This window comes from Carassius auratus, chromosome 14, assembly GCF_003368295.1.
Source record: "Carassius auratus strain Wakin chromosome 14, ASM336829v1, whole genome shotgun sequence".
NCBI lineage: Eukaryota > Metazoa > Chordata > Actinopteri > Cypriniformes > Cyprinidae > Carassius > Carassius auratus.
In genome coordinates, this window is record NC_039256.1 from 18648212 (window position 1) to 18669482 (window position 21271).

At 37.5% G+C, this 21271-nt stretch overlaps 1 protein-coding gene across 1 annotated transcript; it reads right to left on the minus strand.

Moving 5' to 3' along the window:
• Positions 1-1687: 1687 nt before the first annotated feature.
• LOC113113880 (tetraspanin-17) lies at positions 1688-20197 on the minus strand. Its single transcript, XM_026280407.1, has 8 exons — positions 19705-20197; positions 12778-12828; positions 11545-11691; positions 11117-11287; positions 10774-10899; positions 7156-7203; positions 5862-5978; positions 1688-5104 (listed from the first exon to the last, which is right to left on the minus strand). The coding sequence occupies exons 1-8, from the start codon at positions 19789-19791 to the stop codon at positions 5039-5041; spliced, it is 813 nt and encodes a 270-aa protein (XP_026136192.1). The 5' UTR covers positions 19792-20197; the 3' UTR covers positions 1688-5038.
• Between the last annotated feature and the right edge of the window lie 1074 nt (positions 20198-21271).

The following is a 21271-nucleotide window of genomic DNA, read 5'->3' on the forward strand; positions in this document are numbered from 1 at the left end:
TGTAAGAGTAAAAGCCTGTTCTGACGATACATTACAAATGAAAACATTTTGCACCAATTTTATCCAATACAGATGCCATTGTCACTAAAACTGTGCTTTTAAGAAAGCTATAAGTGAAACTAGCAATCAATAATACTGTGACTCTTCGAGAATTAAAGTAGATAAAAAATGAATCACTGTCAAAAAGTGTAGCATACTGAAACTGAGACGCCAAGGCAGTTTCAGAAGTGAATCTATCATCAAACCAGACTTTCTCTAAGGTTAGACCTCAGAAATAGATTGAGCCAGAGACGTCTTAAAGTCCTACTGTAATGTCACATTCCTGCTTTGAGACTTTGAGTTCCCCAGTCAAGGTTCAGCCATAAGTTGAAAGGGCACAGGGCACATAGGGGGAAAACAGATCCGAAGTTTTCTAAAGGTAAAAAAGCTTCAAAGAATCTCCCTGCCTTTAGGCAATACTGTGATGCTCCTCCAATCTGCTGATCCTATCGGAAACATGCTCTCTGGAAAATATCAAATGCAGAGCCTTGGTTATTACAGGAACACATCGACAGAAATAATCCCCTCCGGTCATATATGCTCAATATTTCATCATTATTTGATTTGACTTCAATTGGTGGAACATGCTAGAAAAGCAGTATGGAATCTAATTGAGTCTTTTTATCTACAGGGGGCATGATTTTAAAGAGGTGGTCTTGATAATGTCACTATATGCTTATTGACATGCACACAGCATGACGGCACCTTCAAAACACTTCACAAGAGGGTTAGCAAGTAATTACTGAAAGCTTCACAGCCCAAACATTGGCTGAAGAAAACTATTTAAGGAGTAGCAAATACAATTAAAAAAGAAACCACAAACAAATATGCTAAATGAAAACCAGCAGATGGTTATATACAGTATTTACTGCTGCATGTGCAGAGAGACCATGTCAAAGAGCACGCAAGCGCATTAAAGCATCTGGTAAATGACTCTCATGCAGTGTTTCTGCTTTACTTGTGTCAGCATTACACAACATTGTGCAAAGGAATGATGAGATAATAAAGAAGAAAATGCTTTCAGGTGATCTTACAGGATTTAGCAGTTGTTAGGAACTGCGTAGGTTTGTCGCCATCTGGTGGTCATGGTGAAAACGACATCAGTGTAAAACCTGTTTTTCTGTAATATCGATGTCCTTCAACATGTGCAGATGCTGTCCTTCATTCACTTTTTACAACAGTTATTAACAGTAACTTGGAACTAAATAAATGACTTTACGATTAAAGAAATTGTTCACCCAAAAATAAAAATGTGCTCCTCTTTGTACCAATTGAGTGAATGGGTGCCGTCAGAATGAGAGTCCAAATACCTGATCATTGATGGACTGGAGTCATGTGGATTACTTGTAGATTATTGTGATTTTTTTAAGCAGCTGTTTGGGGTCTCATTCTGACGGCACCCATTCACTGCAGAGAATAAGTTACGTAATGTTAAATTTGTAACACATCTGTGACTAAAATTGTAGCAAATTTTCTTTTTTTTCTTTTTCTTTTTGCATAAACTATTCCTTGAATTGTTTAAATCTCTGGCATGGAAATATACATATCACTGCTCTGGTTATTGTGACAGAAAAAGTATTTTTTTTAAATTCAGATTTTCAGTCAAATGTTTGACATAACTTGCAGATGAAAGACACTGATTGAGCTCAGAATGACATAAATCCATTTTATTATGAAAAAGAAAAAGCATATCTTGTATAATAGTATACAGTGTAACAGACCATCTCCCACAAGAAAAGTCATTTTGTGTATGCCACCAATAAATCAACCTTTGGACGAGATTTACAAAAAAAATAACATCAAATAAAACAAAAACCGCTCCAAATATGATCCTAATTTTCTATAGATTTTTTCATAAAGTATAAATCCCACATTAATTATGAGTTTTATTACAATCATTGACTCAATATAATGGAGAGCACAGGAAATGCTTTAGGCCTGCAAGTGCAATAATCATTATCCAGTTTAAGAGGGTATTTTGAGTTATGCTAACATGAAATTATCAGATAATAAAGACTCACTAAACTAGTCAAATGACATCCGATTACAGCTGAGAACCATTTGTCTGCAGAGTCCTGAAACAGTGCTGCTCATAATGAGACTGGATACGTTTAAGTGACACTCACCATTAAACAACAAATCCACATTATATATTTTTTGCATTCCGTGAGTTAAAAACTAAATGAACCTTTGCCTAAAAAGCATCTAAAGAAAAGCTGAGACTGTGAGAGAAGACCTGCTAGTGCTACTGAAATGTATGTGTCGAAGATACTTAAAGTTGGGTTTTTTGCAACTCTTCTAAAAAATGTTCACAATGGTTGTATCAGAGTTATGACTCCCCAAATAATCACCTTTAGAGTCATTTCTCCATGATGAGGTAGAATCCAAACATTTCTATGAAGACACTTTGAAAATTAGTATGGGAATGTAAACAAAACAAAACAAAATGTTTGGAAAAAGATCGACATCTTTAAATCATTGAAAAACTCTTCTGATATGCATTCACAATCACAAAATGTTTACCATCAATGCAGTACTGTTCTGTACAACTGTTCTTGATTGGTAGACAGAAACTCTGAGTTATCCGATAAAAGTGTGCTTAAAGATTTGCAAACATTTCTAATGACTGCAATGTAGAAACTATCACAGCTGGTACAGAGAAAGGCCAGCAAATAGGCTCAGTGGTTTTAATACCAATCATCAAAACTGTTTCTGATGAACCAGCACAGAAAGACCACTGCAATGCAAAATGCACATCATAACATTTTTTTTTTTTTTTTTGCCAATGCATGCACAAGGAATGTCTTATTCACTACAAGAACAAAGATTTGCCATGTTTTACAGTCAGACAAACATTCATTTTATTCACATGTTTGTGCATTGCACTTTTGAAGGGTAAGTTATATATGACATAACATTAGTAAGAGATGATCTTTACATTCATGATATGCAGGAGGCTCCCTCAAAAGGGAATGTTAGAGTTCTTTGTAAAAAAAAAAAAAAAACATGGAGAAAAGAGAAAAGGCCATTGCATGATAAAAAAAAAAAAAAAAAGAAACTATATTTTAGTGATCTCACAAAAACATGTCCTGGTTACAGTTAAACACCAGAATATATGTTATTTTGCATAAAGAAAATGATTTTTTTTTTTTTTTTTTGCATTGGGGAAATATTTTCAGCACATTTCCATCCTATATTCTCATCGCCTCTAGAGTTATTTTTGAAATTATTTAATTATTGAAATTATAATTATTGATTCATTCATTTCTTGTTACTTTAATACACCATGTTTCTGTATTACAGTAACACAGAGCAGACTATATTTTTCCATTATGTCTTTTATGTAGGATAATGAAATGCAACCTGGACACGTTCTTGATAGCTTTCCCTAAATCTCATCAATTTCGGTGCACAAAAAGGGGGCTAAATATCATCTTTAGCATGTAATCTTGAATCGGCATAAAAGATTTGCCTCTTATATACACAATATAGTGAAATCTCCCAAAAAGACCACAGAAGAGAAACCTCACATTTTACTAAGCGCTCTGATAACACAGGTTATATAGACCTTTGAAACAAGAGCAAAGCTTTTTAGACAGGTGAAGCAGATCAGTCTGGCTGACATGACACTCCGCTGCTAAAACCATCAGAGCACGTTCTACACACGCAGTCGGCAGTACATCATTTATCTTACTTTGCACATTATCAACGTTAAGGTCATGACTCCTTCTCAACACAAGGGGATTAACACAGCTAGGTGAAAACACACTGGTATGGTATTCATAATGAGATGGACACACATCCACACACGTGTGTGCATGTGTTAAAAGAGGTCTGCATTGCCGTGCATTATTTGAATAGATGATTGCATGCATATGGCACGAGCAAGAGAGACTGAACAGTAAAAAAAAGCCTTCCTAACGGTCCATATGCTGTGTAACTGTCACTGGCTTCTGCTACCATCTCTATAGGGCTCAATAAGGCATGTGTTCATACGCTCGGCTAATTCAATCTGTCCGCTTCATGTGCACTCACGTCAGATTCATTTGCAAAGCATTCTGGGTGATCAGAAGTGTGTTTCCCAGAGGGAATGTATACCTCATGATTTCTATTAAAAGTTCAGTTGGTTAGTACAGCGATGTATATTTTCTATGAGTTAAAGCAGCATCATATTCATAATAATACATTATTAGTGTCACTATAGCATAGCACTATCAAGCAAAGCAGCGAAAACAAAGATTCAGAAGCAAGTCTGGGAAAGCAGTTAATTCGATTTATACTCAGGGACCAACCAAAATAAAAAAAAAACAGAGAATGAATCAAACATAGCTATACAGACAAATAACAGCACATTTCTCCACCCCCCGACAGTAGTGGTTGAACTCCCAAAAATAAATGCATTACGTGTAATTATCAAGTACGTCATTCTGATTGGCTACCCTGTGCAACAGAGAGCCAATCAGAGGTAAGAGTCTAACTGTCCATCCGCTCGAATGACTGACAGACAGAATGTTGTGTAAAAAGCTGAACCCACACAAGTGTATAGTGAAATGCACCGCTGTAAGGCTTTGTTTAGTTCATGGCTCCTCTGTTTAAAGTCCCAGTGGTTGATTTGTGTGTTTCTCTAAAGTAAAGTCATCCACAGGTTAATGAAAACACCCTCCACTTGACATTATTCGCCAGCAAGGAGGAGTGTCTGGTGAACGTTTTAATAAGGGCAAACGAAAATAGCGTTCAATCAAGAGACAGCTGCGAGATCACAGATAGCTTGATCTCAATGTGACATCTCACGTTAAGCTCCTTCTGGATAGTCTCCATATAAGAGCTTGTTTTCAGATAAGGAACCACAAAAAAAAAAAAAGAAAAGACATAGATGGACAGGTCCGTAGGGGGAAAAGGGCGGAATTTCCCAGATCAATGGTGTGTAAACAGTGCTGATTTGCAATTTGCTCTCTGCCACAATCAGAGGACACCGTCACCTGTCGCCCTCTGCAAAGTGTCACCAGTTAGCTTTGACCGCTCTGATGTCGCTCACCAGGTTCTGAGCCAGACATATCCCAAAAATCTGAAACATATTTTAAAAGAAGGCATCATAGAGGCATCAAAAATATACAATATACATTCAAAGTACTCTCACATTTAGTTAAACAAAAGCTGAAATATCCCTATAACCTACAGTTGAAATAGTTTCAGTAATATATAAATTGAGACACACAAATGTAAAATAATAATAACAATAAAGAAAATGTATTATTAAATATAAAAAGGACATTTTCATGACAAAAAAAATCAGATTTTTCTTGCACTTCCTCAAATGCAAGCCTTTGCAATCTCATTCACTCTCTGACAAATAATGACACAATATTAAATTATCACGTATTTCTAAGTATACATTGTAGTATATTTGTTGTACAGAATAAGAAATAAAATCTGCATAAATTAAATGTGTTATATGAATAAAAACAAAACAGGGTGAATTGCATTATTGTACACAGTTTTTTTTTCATTACAGTAATAATAATATTGAGGAGAAATGTACTGGTATGAAAATACCACAATGCAAATTTACATTTGATATTTTTTCTTTTGATCTTGGGGTTAATTATGAGCTGGGTTTTTTAAGATTCACCTAGCCAGGCCGTCCATTATGCGGGAATTTAAAGCTGAATTTTAAGCTGTAACCAGAAGGTGGCAGCATAACATTCATTCATGTGAGACCATTTTAACACTCGGGCCTCAGTCAAGCAAATCTGTTCAGTCTTTACTACATATTCAAATGATGTGTTTATGCTTTAAACAACTCTCATTAGCATTGTCCTTACCTGTAATAATGCAATCCCCACAAAAACCCCAGCAACAACGATCAGATTGTCCTGAAGCCACTTTTCAAACTGCCCCACGCAGCCTTTCGTATAAATGTACTTCTGCTGATCCAACTCCTATTAAAAAGATTATTCAACATAGAACAGTACATAAAGGAAAATGTCAGATCTAAACAAGAAACCGAATTTTCATTCAAATGCACCATATCAGTGTTTGCTCCTCCGAGTTGACCTTTAATCTTTACTCAAGTCCAGGATAAACAGTTAGGCCTTCACCTGTTTGGACCTGCACATTAACCTGTTTGAAAACAAATATCCTCTCTGGAAAACTGGAAGAACTCACTCCCACGCTAGTAGACGAAATGTCACACAGCTCACCACATATAACCTAACACAGGGAAGATCCAGTTTGTATTACACCGCCATACAGGAATGTCTTAACTACTGTCTATCGGATTCTAGGAAGGAAGGGAGATGAAAAGGTGTAATTTGGAGCTGTCATGTGATATTTGAAGGTGAAGAAAGAGAAAGCCACACAATTCAGCTTTTGTGAACCATACAAAACGTGTTCTTCCAAAGAATCTTTGTCCCCCCCAGGGAAGACCACACAAAAGACTTAACGTATCGTCAAACCGGTAGGAAGTCAGAGAAAGCCTGTGAAAAGCTGTATGACGGTTAACTGCTTGAACTCATTCATCACAGATCTTTGTTAACTTCTTCTTCTTTTTCTTATTCTCTTCAAAGCCTTCCTCCAGATGGTGAACAAAGAAATACAGAATATAGAAAAGTAGGATTCTTTGAGCGAACATTTGTTTGTTGTATTTTCAATACTAACTGCTCATAACAACAAATCAATAAAAACCACTATAAAAGCAGAGTCAATCTCTCCGAAGGTGGATTGTGGGAGAACGAGTATCCATGGATACAGAATAAGTACTCTGTGCCATGGAGAGAGCGTGGTGAACCGTGGGTGCAGTTCTCAGTCACTCCACCCATTCTGAGAGGCACTGGGCTGGCATAAGCCGCTGCCTTCCCAATTACAGAGCTCCACTATTTCCCGTGGCTAAAACTAGAAGCTAATTATCACTTTTAAAGGCTTAAACTGTTATTAAGGAGGCGAACAAGAGGAACTCAAATGCTCCAGAATCTCTTACGTGCTTAACCATTTTGTGCTTCTTCACAGGGTGGTCCGACACAACACTATAAAGGTTTTTTTTCTTTCTTTCTTTATTTGTATCATTTTTAATATACTATGCGCAATTGTAACATTTCTAACTTGTAATAACACACTCACCCCTTGAAGCCGCACATCATAGCCACACTGTGTGTTCAGAACATCCTCCTAGAGAGAGAACAAAAGAACATGTCCAATTCATTTTAAAACATTTCTATACACTGTAAAATAAAATAAAAAGATTATCAAATTTAAGTCTTCAAAGTTTTATGTTCAATTCATTATGTTTTCAATGTGCCATTTCTTTGTAACTGTTTGTGAAATTTCCAAGCAATTTCTTACAGATTTTTTTTTTAAACAGAATAAAACAGAATCTGAAGTACAGAATATAGATATAATTAGGATAAAATTAAAATCCATTAGGAGAGAGCAGATTAGTATGGTTGTATACAAATATATTTCAACAGAATAGGATAGAAAAATATAGTGATTTTTAAATAAAACCTTTTTTTTTTTTTTATACAGGTGCATCTCGATAAATTAGAATGTCATGGAAAAGTTCATTTCAGTAATTAAACTCAAATTGTGAAACTTGTGTATTAAATAAATACATTGGAAACAGACTGAAGTAGTTTAAGTCTTTGGTTCTTTAATTGTGATGATTTTGGCACACATTTAACAAAAACACCAATTCAATCTCAACAAATTAGAATTCTTCATAAGACAAAAATAATAATTTTTAGTGAATTTTTGGCCTTCTGGAAAGTATGTAAATTTACTGTACATGTACTCAATACTTTTGCTTTAATTACTGCCTCAATTCGGCGTGGCATGAAGGTGATCAGTGTGTGGCACTGCTGAGGTGGTCTGGAAGCCCAGGTTTTGGTCTCTTGTCTCTCATCTTCCTCTTGACAATACGTCATAGTTTCTCTCTGGGGCTCAGGTCTGGTGAGTTTGCTGGCCAGTCAAGCACACCAACACCATGGTCATTTAACCAACTTATGGTGCTTTTGATGTGGGCAGGTGCCAAATCCTGCTGGAAAATGAAATCAGCATCTTAAAAAAGCTGCTCAGCAGAAAGAAGCATGAAGTGCTCCAAGATTTCTTGGTAAATGGATGCAGTGACTTTGGTTTTCAAAAACACAGTGGACCAACACCAGCAGATGACATTACTCCCCAAATCATTGCAGACTGTGGAAACTTAACACTGGACTTCAAGCAACTTGGGCTATGAGCTTCTCCACCCTTCCTCCAGACTCTAGGACCTTGGTTTCCAAATTAAATACAAAACGTGCTCTCATCTGAACAGAGGACTTTGGAACACTGGGCAACAGTCCAGTTCTTCTTCTACTTAGCCCAGGTAAGACACTTCTGATGTTGTCTGTGGTTCAGGAGTGACTTAAAGGGGGGGCGAAATGCTATTTCATGCATACGGAGTTTTTTACACTGTTAAAGAGTTGGATCCCCATGCTAAACATGGACAAAGTTTCAAAATTAAGTTGTACATTTGAAGGAGTATTTCTGTTCCAAAAATACTCCTTCCGGTTTGTCACAAGTTTCTGAAAGTTTTTTTTCGAGTATGGCTCTGTGTGATGTTAGATGGAGCGGAATTTCCTTATATGGGTCCTAAGGGCACGTCTGCCAGAAGAGCGCGCGCTCCCGTATAGCAGAGCACTGAGAGCACAACAGACGTTCACTGATCAGAGCGAGAGCGTCGCGAAATGTCACAAAAGGAGTGTGTTTTTGGTTGCCAGGGCAAGACAACCCTGCACAGATAACCAAAAGAGAAACAGCATTAAGGGACCAGTGGATGGAGTTTATTTTTACAGAGCATCAACGGAGTTGTGCAAGTGTTTGTTCCCTGCATTTCGAAGATGCTTGTTTTACAAACAAGGCCCAATTTGACGCCGGATTTGCACATCGTTTATTTCTTAAGGATAATGCAGTCCCAACGAAAAATGGTCACGATCGTGTGTTGGAACCACATGCGGTGAGTAAAACTGCTTCAAATATCTCTGTGTTGTTAACTTAGCTATCGGCGCGTAAGCACATCAAGTAAACAACATGTGATGTTGTCATCAAACTGCACTTTCCACATGTACAGAAAAAAAAAAAAAAAAAAAAGACGACAAAGTGGAACTTAAGTGGAAGCAAATATATACAGTTTCAGTACATACCACATAGAGACGTTGTTGCTGATGCTGCTCTTGTTAAATTTCAGCCTCTGGATCTGATTCTGGATCATAAATATACGCTGAATCTGACTGTTAGCCATGGTTTGTTTTGGTTGTTTTTTTTCCTAACGGTGTCACAGCTTCCAGACGCTCTCAACGCAAAAGCCTACTGGCACTCGTGATTCTTTAGCTCCGCCCACACGTCACGCCTCCAGCTGGTCGTGTTTTTCCGGGAAAAATTGGTACAGACTATCTTTCTCTTATGAATATAATAAAACTAAAGACTTTTTGGAGTTATGAAGGATGCAGTACTACTCTATAGGTACTCAAGATTAACAGGATATTGAGTGAAAACGAGCATTTCCCCCCCCCCCCTTTAAGAGGAATACTGTAGCCAAATTCCTTGAAACGTCTGTATGCCTTGACCCCAGCCTCAGTCCATTCCTTGTGAAGTTTACTCAAATTCTTATGTCGATTTTGCTTGACAATCCTCATAAGGCTGTGGTTCTCTTGGTTGGTTGTGCATCTTTTTCTTCCACTCATCTTTCTGTTAACATGCTTGGATACAGCACTCTGTGAACAGAAGGCTTCTTTGGCAATGAATGTTTGCAGCTTACCCTCCCTGTGAAAGGTGTCAATGATTGTCTTCCACATGATTGTTTAGCCTAGTGAACCAAACTGAGAGACAATTTTGAAGGCTCTGGAAAACTTTGCAGGTGTATTGAGTTGATTAGCTGATGTCATCATATTCTGATTGGTTGAGATAGTAAATTGGTGGGTTTTTGTCAAATGTGAGCCAAAATCATCACAATTAAAAGAACCAAAGACTTAAACTTCTTCAATATGTGTGCATTAAATGTATTTAATAAATGTATACATAAGTTTCACAATTTGAGTTAAATTAATGAAATAAATGAACTTTTCCATGACTTTCTAATTTACTGAGATGCACCTGTAGAATAGAATGTTAGGGGCAGAATAGATTTTCTTTTAAATGGAACAATATACTGGAATGGGATATAATTATCATTTTAAAATATAATTTTAGAAGAACTGAATGCAATAGAATAGAATAGAATAGAATAGAATATAAAATAAACAGAGGGTTTAATCATGTAAACTTTATAACAGATAAACAACAGTATTATTATAACGCTAATTACAGCACCACTAGATGGATAGATTGATGTTTTCATTTATATATATATATATATATATATATATATATATATATATATATATATATATATATATATATATATATATAGAAAAATACTGGAAAAATTAGTTGACTCATGACACTAGTTACCTTAGCAACAGTATCCCTAGATACATACAAAAAAATGCACATCACAAATGTGTTGTACTGTTTGAGCTACAATCCTTAGCTACATCCTGTTATTCCCATATAACAGACCAGCAAATAACACTAAACCTTTTTGAATGAGATCTATGAACAAACTTTAAAAGCTCAAAGCATGCAGCACAGATTGTGAGGAATGACACCGTTAACATTGTGAAACAGGAGCAGTGAACAGATGACATGATTGTTTCTGGCACTCACAGCAGGGTCTTTAACGCAACAGGAGAAGGGAACGCCACACCTTTCCCGGCTGGGGTTGGAGTCGGTACAGTTGAAATAGATATTCAGGTTCCAGTCATTCGGCCCATGAGCACCACAACACGACCACTGAAGTGATATATAACATCAGAGGTGACATTACTATCACTATCATCATCATCTTTACATCATCACATAGCTGTAATTTACAGTAATGTTTTTCATATAAAGAAAGCTTAATGACTAAGCAGATGTCTCATATTTTCAAGAGCACACTTATATATCAATCCCAAAATGCACCCACAGCACAGCAGAAAATGATCAGGGACGAGAGGTGCTGACTCACATATTCTTGAGCAAAGTCAATGAGGTTCTGGAGGTCAATGTCATCCCGATAAGCTTTAACATTGTTGTTGATGAAGAAGTTCAGCTGGTCTTTGATCCAGTCTTTAAACACAAAGGCTAAAATGCCAGCTGTGAGCTCTAGGAAAAAGATGAGGCCCAAAAACACTGAAAACTAGAAGAGAAAACAGATAGTGGAGTCAGAATTTTGTATGGGACATAATTCTTCAATAAAAATCATTCTAATACATATGCCTCCAGGAGGCATTTCAATTCTTTCTGGGTGTATTCTCATGTAATATTAGCCAGTTTATTTCATTAACACATTCATTTCAGGGAACAAATAAACCCTGAAATGAGTGAAGAGAGGAAAACAGGTTGCAAAAAAATGAGAGGCAGGGCTCGAAGGCCGTATACAAGGCAGGAACTCACAAATTTGAGCAGGAATGTGTTCTCCCGGAGCGCACCGATGCATCCGGCAAATCCAAGGATGAACATCACCCCTCCTACGACAATGAAGAGCCAGACCGGGTCGAAGCCGCCCAGATCTGTGATGGAGGAAATGTTTGACAGCACTCCCTGTGGGCCAGACACATCAGACAGAACTGTTGTAAGTTCACATCCTGACCTTAAAATCCTCCACCACCTGCTAGGCCACCACAACTGACGCTGTTTGGGCAACGGTTTGCAGTGATTCATGCCTTCCACGTTTGGATTTCCACATCAGGGTGGAATCTCAGTTCAACCCCAGAACCAACAGCAGGGTTTTGACCATGCTGACAGCGAATATAAACAAGCTTTCCTTTTTGTGTGTGTGTGTGTGTGTGTGTGTTCTAGCCTGGTTTGTTATCATGGTGTCAGAAAAGGCGGCTCTGAAATCTGCCTAAACAGGATTCCCACCAATCAAATTCAACAGCCTTAGTTCGATCCTTAATGCTTTATTTCGGTGATTAACGTTTTGCTAATTCAAACTGAACCACTTTATTAATTATTTACATCATGTTACCGGGATGTTCCTTAATCGGCTGACATTAATACAAAGTGCCTACACGTGTCTTTTAGCAGAACAGTCAACGACTGAAATGGAGCAATTTCCAGGTTATTAATCAGCCAATTGACTTCATTCATTAAGTCGACTCACATTAGTGTGAAGAAATTACATTCACCTTCCACGCCTGAATACGTAACAGCAAGGGTGACCTTTTCCGAGAGGGACGACAAATAGTCACAATAAATACAAAGCCTTATTGAGCTGTGCAGCACTGTTACACTAACTGAGACATTAAACCGCCATGGAAATAAATAAAAGATGCCCCCATATGCTCTCAAATGTCATGGTTTAAGGGTATTAAAAGGGAGACTACAGACATCAAAAGAGAAAAAAGCAACATGGGGGATTCACAGAAGAGCTTTCAGCAATAAGAGCAACTTCACAAAATCAAATATGAAGTCAAACAGGAAAAGTTAATGCTAAATATGAATTTGGGCACCTTAGTTTACAGACTGAATGAGACAACAGAGTATCGGTAGGTATTTTGTGCTGTTAAAGTGCGCTGTTGTCTGCTGTTTACGTCTATGATTATGTTGCTCAGGCAACCGTATGGATAATAATATTAGGAATCTGAGGCATGTCACCGATCCTCTGTATTTGTGTTTCCAACTTGCCTTTTCTGCCCAGGCCCAAAGTCCAATACCCAGGAATGCAGCTCCCAGCAACTGCAACACACAACAGAACTGATCACATTTACAGCACTTATACAATTCATTCCTGCTCCATAATGGCAGGAGGTTACTGCTGTGTGCAGACAGCACTGCTCTCTTTATCTGAGGGCAATCTGAAAAGAAAAAAAGAAAAAATATAACATTCTTGGCGGAGATTCAATCAAAGATCCGGAAAGCAGAGATATCCCAGCATGCACTGCCATATTTGGCATAAGGTCCCCTGAGAGGGAGCCAAGACTTGTTTTTACCTGAATGAGTGAAATCACTTGGATGCTACCACTTACAGGAAACGGTTTTGTTTTTATGGTACAATAACGTGACCGTTTTGGCTTGTGTATCCAACACAATCCAAGTCAAATCAATCTCTAAATGTACTATCACACTTTAAAGAGATATATATTTTTTAAAAATCCAAAAGGACCAAAATTGTAAAGTCATTAGGAGTGTGAGATGTATTGTCTTATGTATCATTATTCACTGATGTGTGAGCTGACACTATCAACATATTGTAAAAAAAAGGCAGGGCAGAACTGCTGACCATCTTTGAGCAACACAGGATTTCATTATTCAATGAATGAGTGGACAATTTAATAGCACACTCATTAAGATAGTAATTAATACGTTTACATTGTGAATGATTTGACCCCCACTGTATGAAGTAAAAAAAAGGCCTAAACCACTCAAAATACCAGAACAAACCCCTTTTTTAAATCAGCAAAATATCATCTTATTATCATTGCTGACATTGCTCATTATTTAGTCCCACTCCTGACTGCTCTCACTAAAAAAAAAGTTAAAAATGTCTTCCCGCTCCTTTCCACAACTTTTACACTTTGTTGTAAAGTCCCACAGGCATGAAAACCTCTACCTAAATCATATAGTAACTCATATACCATGTGTTTGCATACACTGCCAAAACACATCACACCAGATTTCACGGCGATATCATTGATCATTCCAGTCAAACCCACCATGGTCCGTGCCGATGATTTTTGAGCATACTGAAATCTGAAACCTACAGAATAGAGGACGACTCTCAGTGAATAACAACACAAGCTCCACAAAGCTATTGTACAGCTTCAGAAAACTTGGAATGTGATTCACATATTTCATTTGGTCCACTTTGAGAAAAAAAGTCATACGCCGCTCTTATGAGACAGAAACAGAAGAAAAGGTACGGGAAATTACTAGAGAGAGTGTGTGAGAGAGAGAAAGCGATAGAAAGAGGGGAATGGGATGAGAATTTGAACCAGAGCAGCACATTAAGCACGTGAACCAACCACTAAGCCAAGGCACCAACTAGAATCCAATTTTCCTTGGACTAAACCGTGCAAGAAAAGATGTTTCTCAGTGAATCTGATTTACTGCCTGACCTTCTCATTCTAATGTGTTCTCAAAACTAGAGATTCCCTGTCAAACTCCGGCTGGGCTCTCAGCGGTGTGTGTTTGACTGCAGGTTAGAGCAATTCCAGCGTGAGGAGAAACGTGACAGCGGGATGCTGAGAGTCAGAGGTCGAGTATCAGCAGCCGCAAATCCCATAATCCCATTTCCCGTGGTCTCGGCTAATCCAATGGTGGCTAGGACAGAGCTGAGGGCCACTGCACACACTCTCTCTGTCCATACATATCACTGACTCCCACTCGTCCCTATCATGAAGACATCGGCCCTATCTCCTCCACTCCTCTCGGCCCTGATCCAGGGGAGGCCAGTGATGTGTCGCCCACGTGGACATCGGGATTAGACCCGTTCAAGCATCACAGAGCACTTAAACAGCTTATTTAGTTATTCCGGCCAAACAGAGGATGGCTGCTATCTCACACGTCGGATGATTAGACTTGCACAGTATCTCTGTATCATCACTAACAGCAGTCAAATAAACCCTTGGCTTAAACTCTCAGCACTGTGACAGTGAACAGAACCACTTTTTCCACCAGCTGTTACTTCCATAAGAACGGCTTTTTTTTTTTCTTTTTTGCTCTCCTTGAGCCATCTTCTGACATCTTTATCTTTATTTGATTAAAAAACTGCTGCTTATACATTTGGAAAGTCTGACTCAGTACATATTATTTCGGGATTTATTGCTAAGGCAAGCATCGACATTATATTAGGCATTATATATATATATATATATATATATATATATATATATATATATATATATATATATATATATATATATATATTAACGTATGCACAGTACCCAGGGGTTGTTATTGTTGTTCTCAAAAACTACTTATAGTCATTGCTGAAATAAAAATAAATAAAAAATATATATTTACTTTCAAAAATCTGATTATAACTAATGAAAGAAATAAAGGAAATAAATAAGGTTAAGTTAAAGTACTAAAATTACTAAAACTGAAAGGGAAATACTTAAAATCTAAATAAAAATATAAAATATTCATTAAAAATGACAAAAGCACATATTAAAATGTAATGTAAATTATTCCATCATATGTTTTGCTGGATATTTCTTTTAACAACTGTCACATTTCTATCATTTTATCATGCCTATGTGTACTATAACTTTTTTAAACTATCTGACTTTTATTTGATATGATTTTCACATGGTGGGTGATTAAACAAACTCACAATCATGTTGTTCCAAACCTGTATAACCTTCTTGCATCACAGTTGAACACAGAAAATATTTAGATAAACTGTTTTTGCCCTGGGCAAAAGTCAACGGGGTCCAAAACAACTTTCACTGTAAGGGCAATGAACATAGATAAAGTCAGTTTGTATGCATGAGGGTGAGCAAATAATGACACAATTCTTATTTTTTGGTGCACTATGCCTTTTAGCATGCATCTAGAACCTGCAGAGAAACACATAAAAAAATACTCAGAAAAACTGTGCAACTGCATGGCAACATGCTGGCAATCACCCAGAGCAACATTTTTAGCAATGGCAAACACCATTCAGATTTTCTTATGAAAGCTGCAGAAATCTAGTGTTGTCCTCGTATGTTTTGTTTTAAGTTTAACACTTATAATGGCAGCCTGTTTTTGGTTCTAAATTGTTAGGAAATATATTCCTCTGGCCTAGATTATGGAAATGTTTAGTTCATCATTTCCAAAAGGATGGAACGTGACTTTTAGACCTCATCAAGGGGACGAATCTCACTTGCCGTGCGCTTTAGTCCATTTTAAAAACAACAGAAGCTATAAAACGATGAACAATAGCAGTTTGTTATTACCGCATCATTTCTGAATGTCAGCAGTGGCTCAATATCAGCACGTTAGAGTCATTTTTAATAATTGATGGAACAGCCAGAGTGACTCTGGCTTGATTCATTTGTGTTTTAGTGAGAATGAGTCAATGTGTGTGAGTGAGAGTTGGGCCTGCTGGGAAATGGCATGGAAATAAACTCCCTCGCAGAGCAACAGAGGAAGAAGGGGGAACGGACATGTGGTTCCCATCTGCCGTATGAACCTGGAGGATATGAAAAGGAAAAACACACAAAACGAGCACAAGCAAGGACACAAACACACACAATAAATACAAATGTGCATTGCTTTGTACACAATGCACAAGCCACGCACATTAAGTGTGCAAACAAGCACAGCAGTCAATGCTTTTGTCGCATCAGGGGCAGTGTGTGTGAAAATAGCCGCACGGCCCCATCAGCTCCATAGCGAGAGGCTGAATGGGGTTCACTGAGACACACACTCGGGCCCCTCGGACACTGTGGGAACAGCACGTCCCTTCTAACGCACGCCATTTGTTCACCCCTAAACGTCTTCATTTGAATACAAGACAAGGGGGCTACGAGGCTCCCAAATGGAAAGGAGGACGAGACTTTGGAGAGGGGGAATTAAAGGCTGCTGGGGTGGAAAGGGGGGAGGTCTGACTGTGGGAACGTTAAGATGTCCCTTCAAAAGCCTCCTGGGTAGATATCAGACTGTGATTACAGAGCGAGGCGTCTGTAATTACAGGCCATCAACTCGGCCCGGTCTGAGGCTGGCAAAGTGAGTGCTCTGTAGGGATCAGGTAGGTTTCTGTCCAATCAGACTGTCTCCACTTTAAAGCAATCAGACAGGCATTAGACAGTATGGACGCACAGGGGTCAAACAGTCTGCTAAGACTAAAAGAGTCGAGAGGCAATAAAAGGCTTTCAGAAATGATGAGGGGACAATAAGATGACAAGAAGAAGTATGGCGATCAGATGCTTAATTGTTAATGCTACTGCTCATAATTAGGGTGAGGGATTGGAACGTACCCATAACACAAGTATGTAACTTATCCCGAACGGTTGAAGCTATGGACATGAACGATTATTCAATAATTCTCAGTGAATCCAATATCCAATAATTATTCTGGAGAAGTCTACTATCGCTTTTCTAAATTGTACGATGTACAATTTTCTCCTGGCAAAGAATAAAAAAGGTAAAAACTGATTAGGTTTACCGTATTTTTCGGACTATAAGTCGCACCTGAGTATAAGTCGCATCAGTCCAAAAATACGTTATGATGAGGAAAAAAAACATATATACGTCACACTGGACTATAAGTCGCATTTATTTAGAACCAAGAACCAAGAGCAAACGTTACCGTCTGCAGCCGTGAGAGGGCGCTCTATGCTGCTCAGTGTAGGCTACAGGAGCAGTGAGCAGCATAGAGCGCCCTCTCGAGGCTGGAGACGGTAATGTTTTCTCTTGGTTCATGTCAAATTAATTTTGATAAGTCGCACCTGCCTTTAAGTCGAAGGACCAGCCAAACTATGAACAAAGTGTGACTTATAGTCCGGAAAATACGGTACAATGAATGAGGGAATTCAGCCATATTTGCAGTGGACAGTAAGCAGCAGATTAGCAACCACCCAGAACACCTTCGCAACCACATAACCATTTCAGCTGTATTTCAACTAATTAAAACTATCTGTAAAAGTTTTCATTTTTGTTTTATCATTTTAACCATTTTCGTCCAAACAATGAAAGTTGTACATACATATACAGCTTCTTAAAATATCTTTTCTGAAAACATCTTCAGTGGTGCTCCACAGAAGAAAGGAAGTCATGTACGAAAGTGAGTTAATGTCAACGGAACTTTCATTTTCAAGTGAATGTTAAGAATCAGATCTGACTTTGGGAGAATTGCTCCTGAAAAGATCAAGTCAAGTGTTTAATTTAGCAACAAGAGGGTTGATTTCGGCTTCCAGGAGTATATACTGACATTCTGGCCATGATTTGGTGAAAACACAGGCGTCTAGGTTCCAACAAAACACAACAGGCTCTCTATAACGTGAGAACAATGGCAGTGTGGGAGGACTAGCTGCTACAGAGGACAGCGGATCATTATGCAAGGTTAACATTTCAGACGGGATGGCATTAAAGCATGAGGGGGCACCAATTACCCCCACACCCACCAGAGGGGTCTTCACTACCCCATTCAATACTAACCAATGAAGGCTGGAATTTATGACATCAAGAAGCTTAACAGAATCAGTCTCCAGGCGATGTGATGTGTTCACCCCAGAAGTGACTCATGGAAGCTTCCCGCTCCAAGACTACCCTTTTATCTCACGATTTATCACTCTCATGCAAGAAAACAATTGAGCAACATGATTGATTCTTCATGATGATCTAATGGAGAAATGTCCGTATTTTAATAAAAATTAAGAGTCACTTATGAGAGATACTACACTGAGAAAATAAGTTGTGTTTTTTCATAATTTACTCACTCTGCAGTTGTTCTGAACCATTACAATTGAACTGGATATTATATACTGGCTGTAAAGCCTCGAATAGTGCCATTGAAAGCACAACTAAGTCACCCAAACGGCTCATTTGCTATTTTCCAAGTTTTCATAAGCCAATGAACAGCTATATCGCACAAGATATAGTTCACTTTAATAATGCCTTTACAGAGTTTTGGTATATTGACAGCTTTTGATCACTATGAACTCTCAATATATGGAAAACATATATGTGAAGATTAGTCAAAACAATTTAATATAATAATTTATAAATATAATTTATATGAAATATTTAGATATATATTAAATATACTTAATAAAATTAATTTAATATATATTTTAGGTGAACTAAATATTTAATAAAGCAAAATATTCTTAACACTTGGATAAAAATAACAATGTTTTCATGAAATAAGTTTGGCTGGAACAGATAAAGCAATACAAATAAAATCAACCACCTAATTTTCTTTTATCTGATTTGAATATCAGATAAAGAATAAGAGCAGATAGCAGATGAAAGCACAAGCACTGACATTTTAGGATTTAGCATTACAATCAACATCACGATAAGTGAACTGCTCAAGAACTGATACAATCAGCTTTCCTCAGAATCAATACAAAAATATGGAAAAACTGTTTGTGTAAAAGAGAAACATGGAAATGGGGCAAAAACTGAACAATTTCCAACCCAGAGATGGAAAAACTGAATGGTGTGAGGTCATCTCTGTTAAACCTGTGAATTGACCCAAGCTGCCCCGACTAATGAGACCTGGATAATCCTATTTCCCCTCCCCTTCCCTCACCTCACCTCTCAATGGGATGTATTCTTCAGATCTGGAAAGGTACTGAGAAACCAGGATTACTATAATCCATTCCCATGGGAAAACAGGTGATTTATTTTATTTTATTTTATTCATAATTTTTATGATCACTGGATCATGTACCATTCAAATAAAAAAATATACAGTACTGGTACGATATATTTCATATAAACACAGTAATGTTACATGCTGTGAAATGAAAGAGGCAAATGTCAATCCTGCTGAACTTGTTTTGCAATCCTGATTTGTTTAGATGATGAAAACACACAATGAAAAGATTATGGAGGCAATTATTTTGAGTTTGAGAAGCATAATTAAGAGCAAATGAACTGCAGATCCACAAAACTTACCCAAAATATGATGTTGAATCCGAATAAGAAGTATTTAACACAGCAGCTGACCTCTGCTCCTTTAAAATGATGCTGTTTTCTGCTCATTTTGTCCTGGCCAGCTAACGCTGTTGTGTTGGTTCAACGATCAGCTGCGAAAAACTAAACGGGTCGGTAAAAAAAAAACGATTCAAAACCGATTCATGCATCTATAGTTCAGCCGAAGAGGCTGCGAACCAGGAACACATCGCAGACCACAACAATGCACCATCAAACAAACGCTGAATCTATTCATCAGTTTTTCAAAATATAAACAACGCATGAGGAGTTAAATGGGTGGGGAAATTATTGTTCCGGGTCCCCCCTGATAAACCCCGAACGCTTTGGATTGGTGTCATGAGATGTGTTTGATAATTTAACCTTGTTGTGAATGTCCCGAGGAAAACAATCCACGGCAATCTAACAATCCAGTGAGAACAGAGAAGCGCGACACTGAACTCAGAGACGAGATCACTGACAACTGAACAAGCTGTCATAATAAAAGTCCTGTCAGTATCCATTCATAGATAATTTATTGAAGATTATTTTTATGACGGATTTATTTTCGATCTTTTCAGTTCATCTTGAGTAAACAGTAAACAGTAAAAAGTGTTTTTACCGAAAACCAACTCATAATGAATGTAAACAGTGTTGTTTTTATACCTATAAATATAAATAATCAAATTTAATTTAACTACTATTCCCCACTTCCCACTCCACCCAAGCTTTTCCCGCCCTGTAAAACTATATTTTGCATAAATTAATTCTAATTCGTGTATTTTTATTTTTTATTCTTACTTTTTCCCTTTACTTTTGATTAACCCTTGGTTTCATACATTTCTTTATTTACTTTACCGTCTTTATAATCCGTTACACTGCTACACAAGTTTATACTTTGGCAATGTAAATGTTGACAAACATGCCATTACATCATGTAAAATAATTACAGACTGCTCAGTGTTTACTTTATTTTGCCACTTCCGGTTGTTGTTGCTATTTATCGTCGCTTATTGCTGTCATTGGAGCAGCGTCTATGCAGCGTCGGTGGTCTCTCTGGAGAATGTGAAGCATGTTACACTGTTAACACGAGTAAATGTTCTAAACAGGATATAAACATGCATCTAAAATTACAAGATGATGATGATGATAGACAAGCCATTGTATTTCTCATTTCTATTCTCTATTATGAAATGGCTGTTTACAAAAGAACAAACTGTTCCTTGACGATACTAGTGGCCGTGTTGATTTAATAATACAAAATTAATTTTTATTTAATAATTCACAATTTTTTAGATTTAAAATATTGTTATGAGGTTTCCATAGTTTAAATACTAAAATACACAATGTATAATGTCTGCACACATGTAGTCGTTACCGACCCTACTAACAACCCACGCACCCTCCAATAATTTAATATAATAATAACTAATTTCGCTTTGTATTTGTATATTTCTTATTTGCCATTTTCTTTTGAACTCAAATGAGTCTGCAGCGATGGCTACAGTTTAGTCCTAAAGGGGGCGGTATTGACCAGGCCTCTACATCTCTT

Coding starts and splice junctions, on each gene's coding strand:
- LOC113113880 (XM_026280407.1), bottom strand. CDS start 19,791: ATGAGCAGAAAACAGCATCATTTTAAAGGAGCAGAGGTCAGCTGCTGT. Junction 12,829..19,704: donor GATTCAACATCATATTTTGG/GTAAGTTTTGTG, acceptor TGTGTGTTGCAG/TTGCTGGGAGCTGCATTCCT. Junction 7,204..10,773: donor GTTGCGTTAAAGACCCTGCT/GTGAGTGCCAGA, acceptor TTCTCTCTCTAG/GAGGATGTTCTGAACACACA.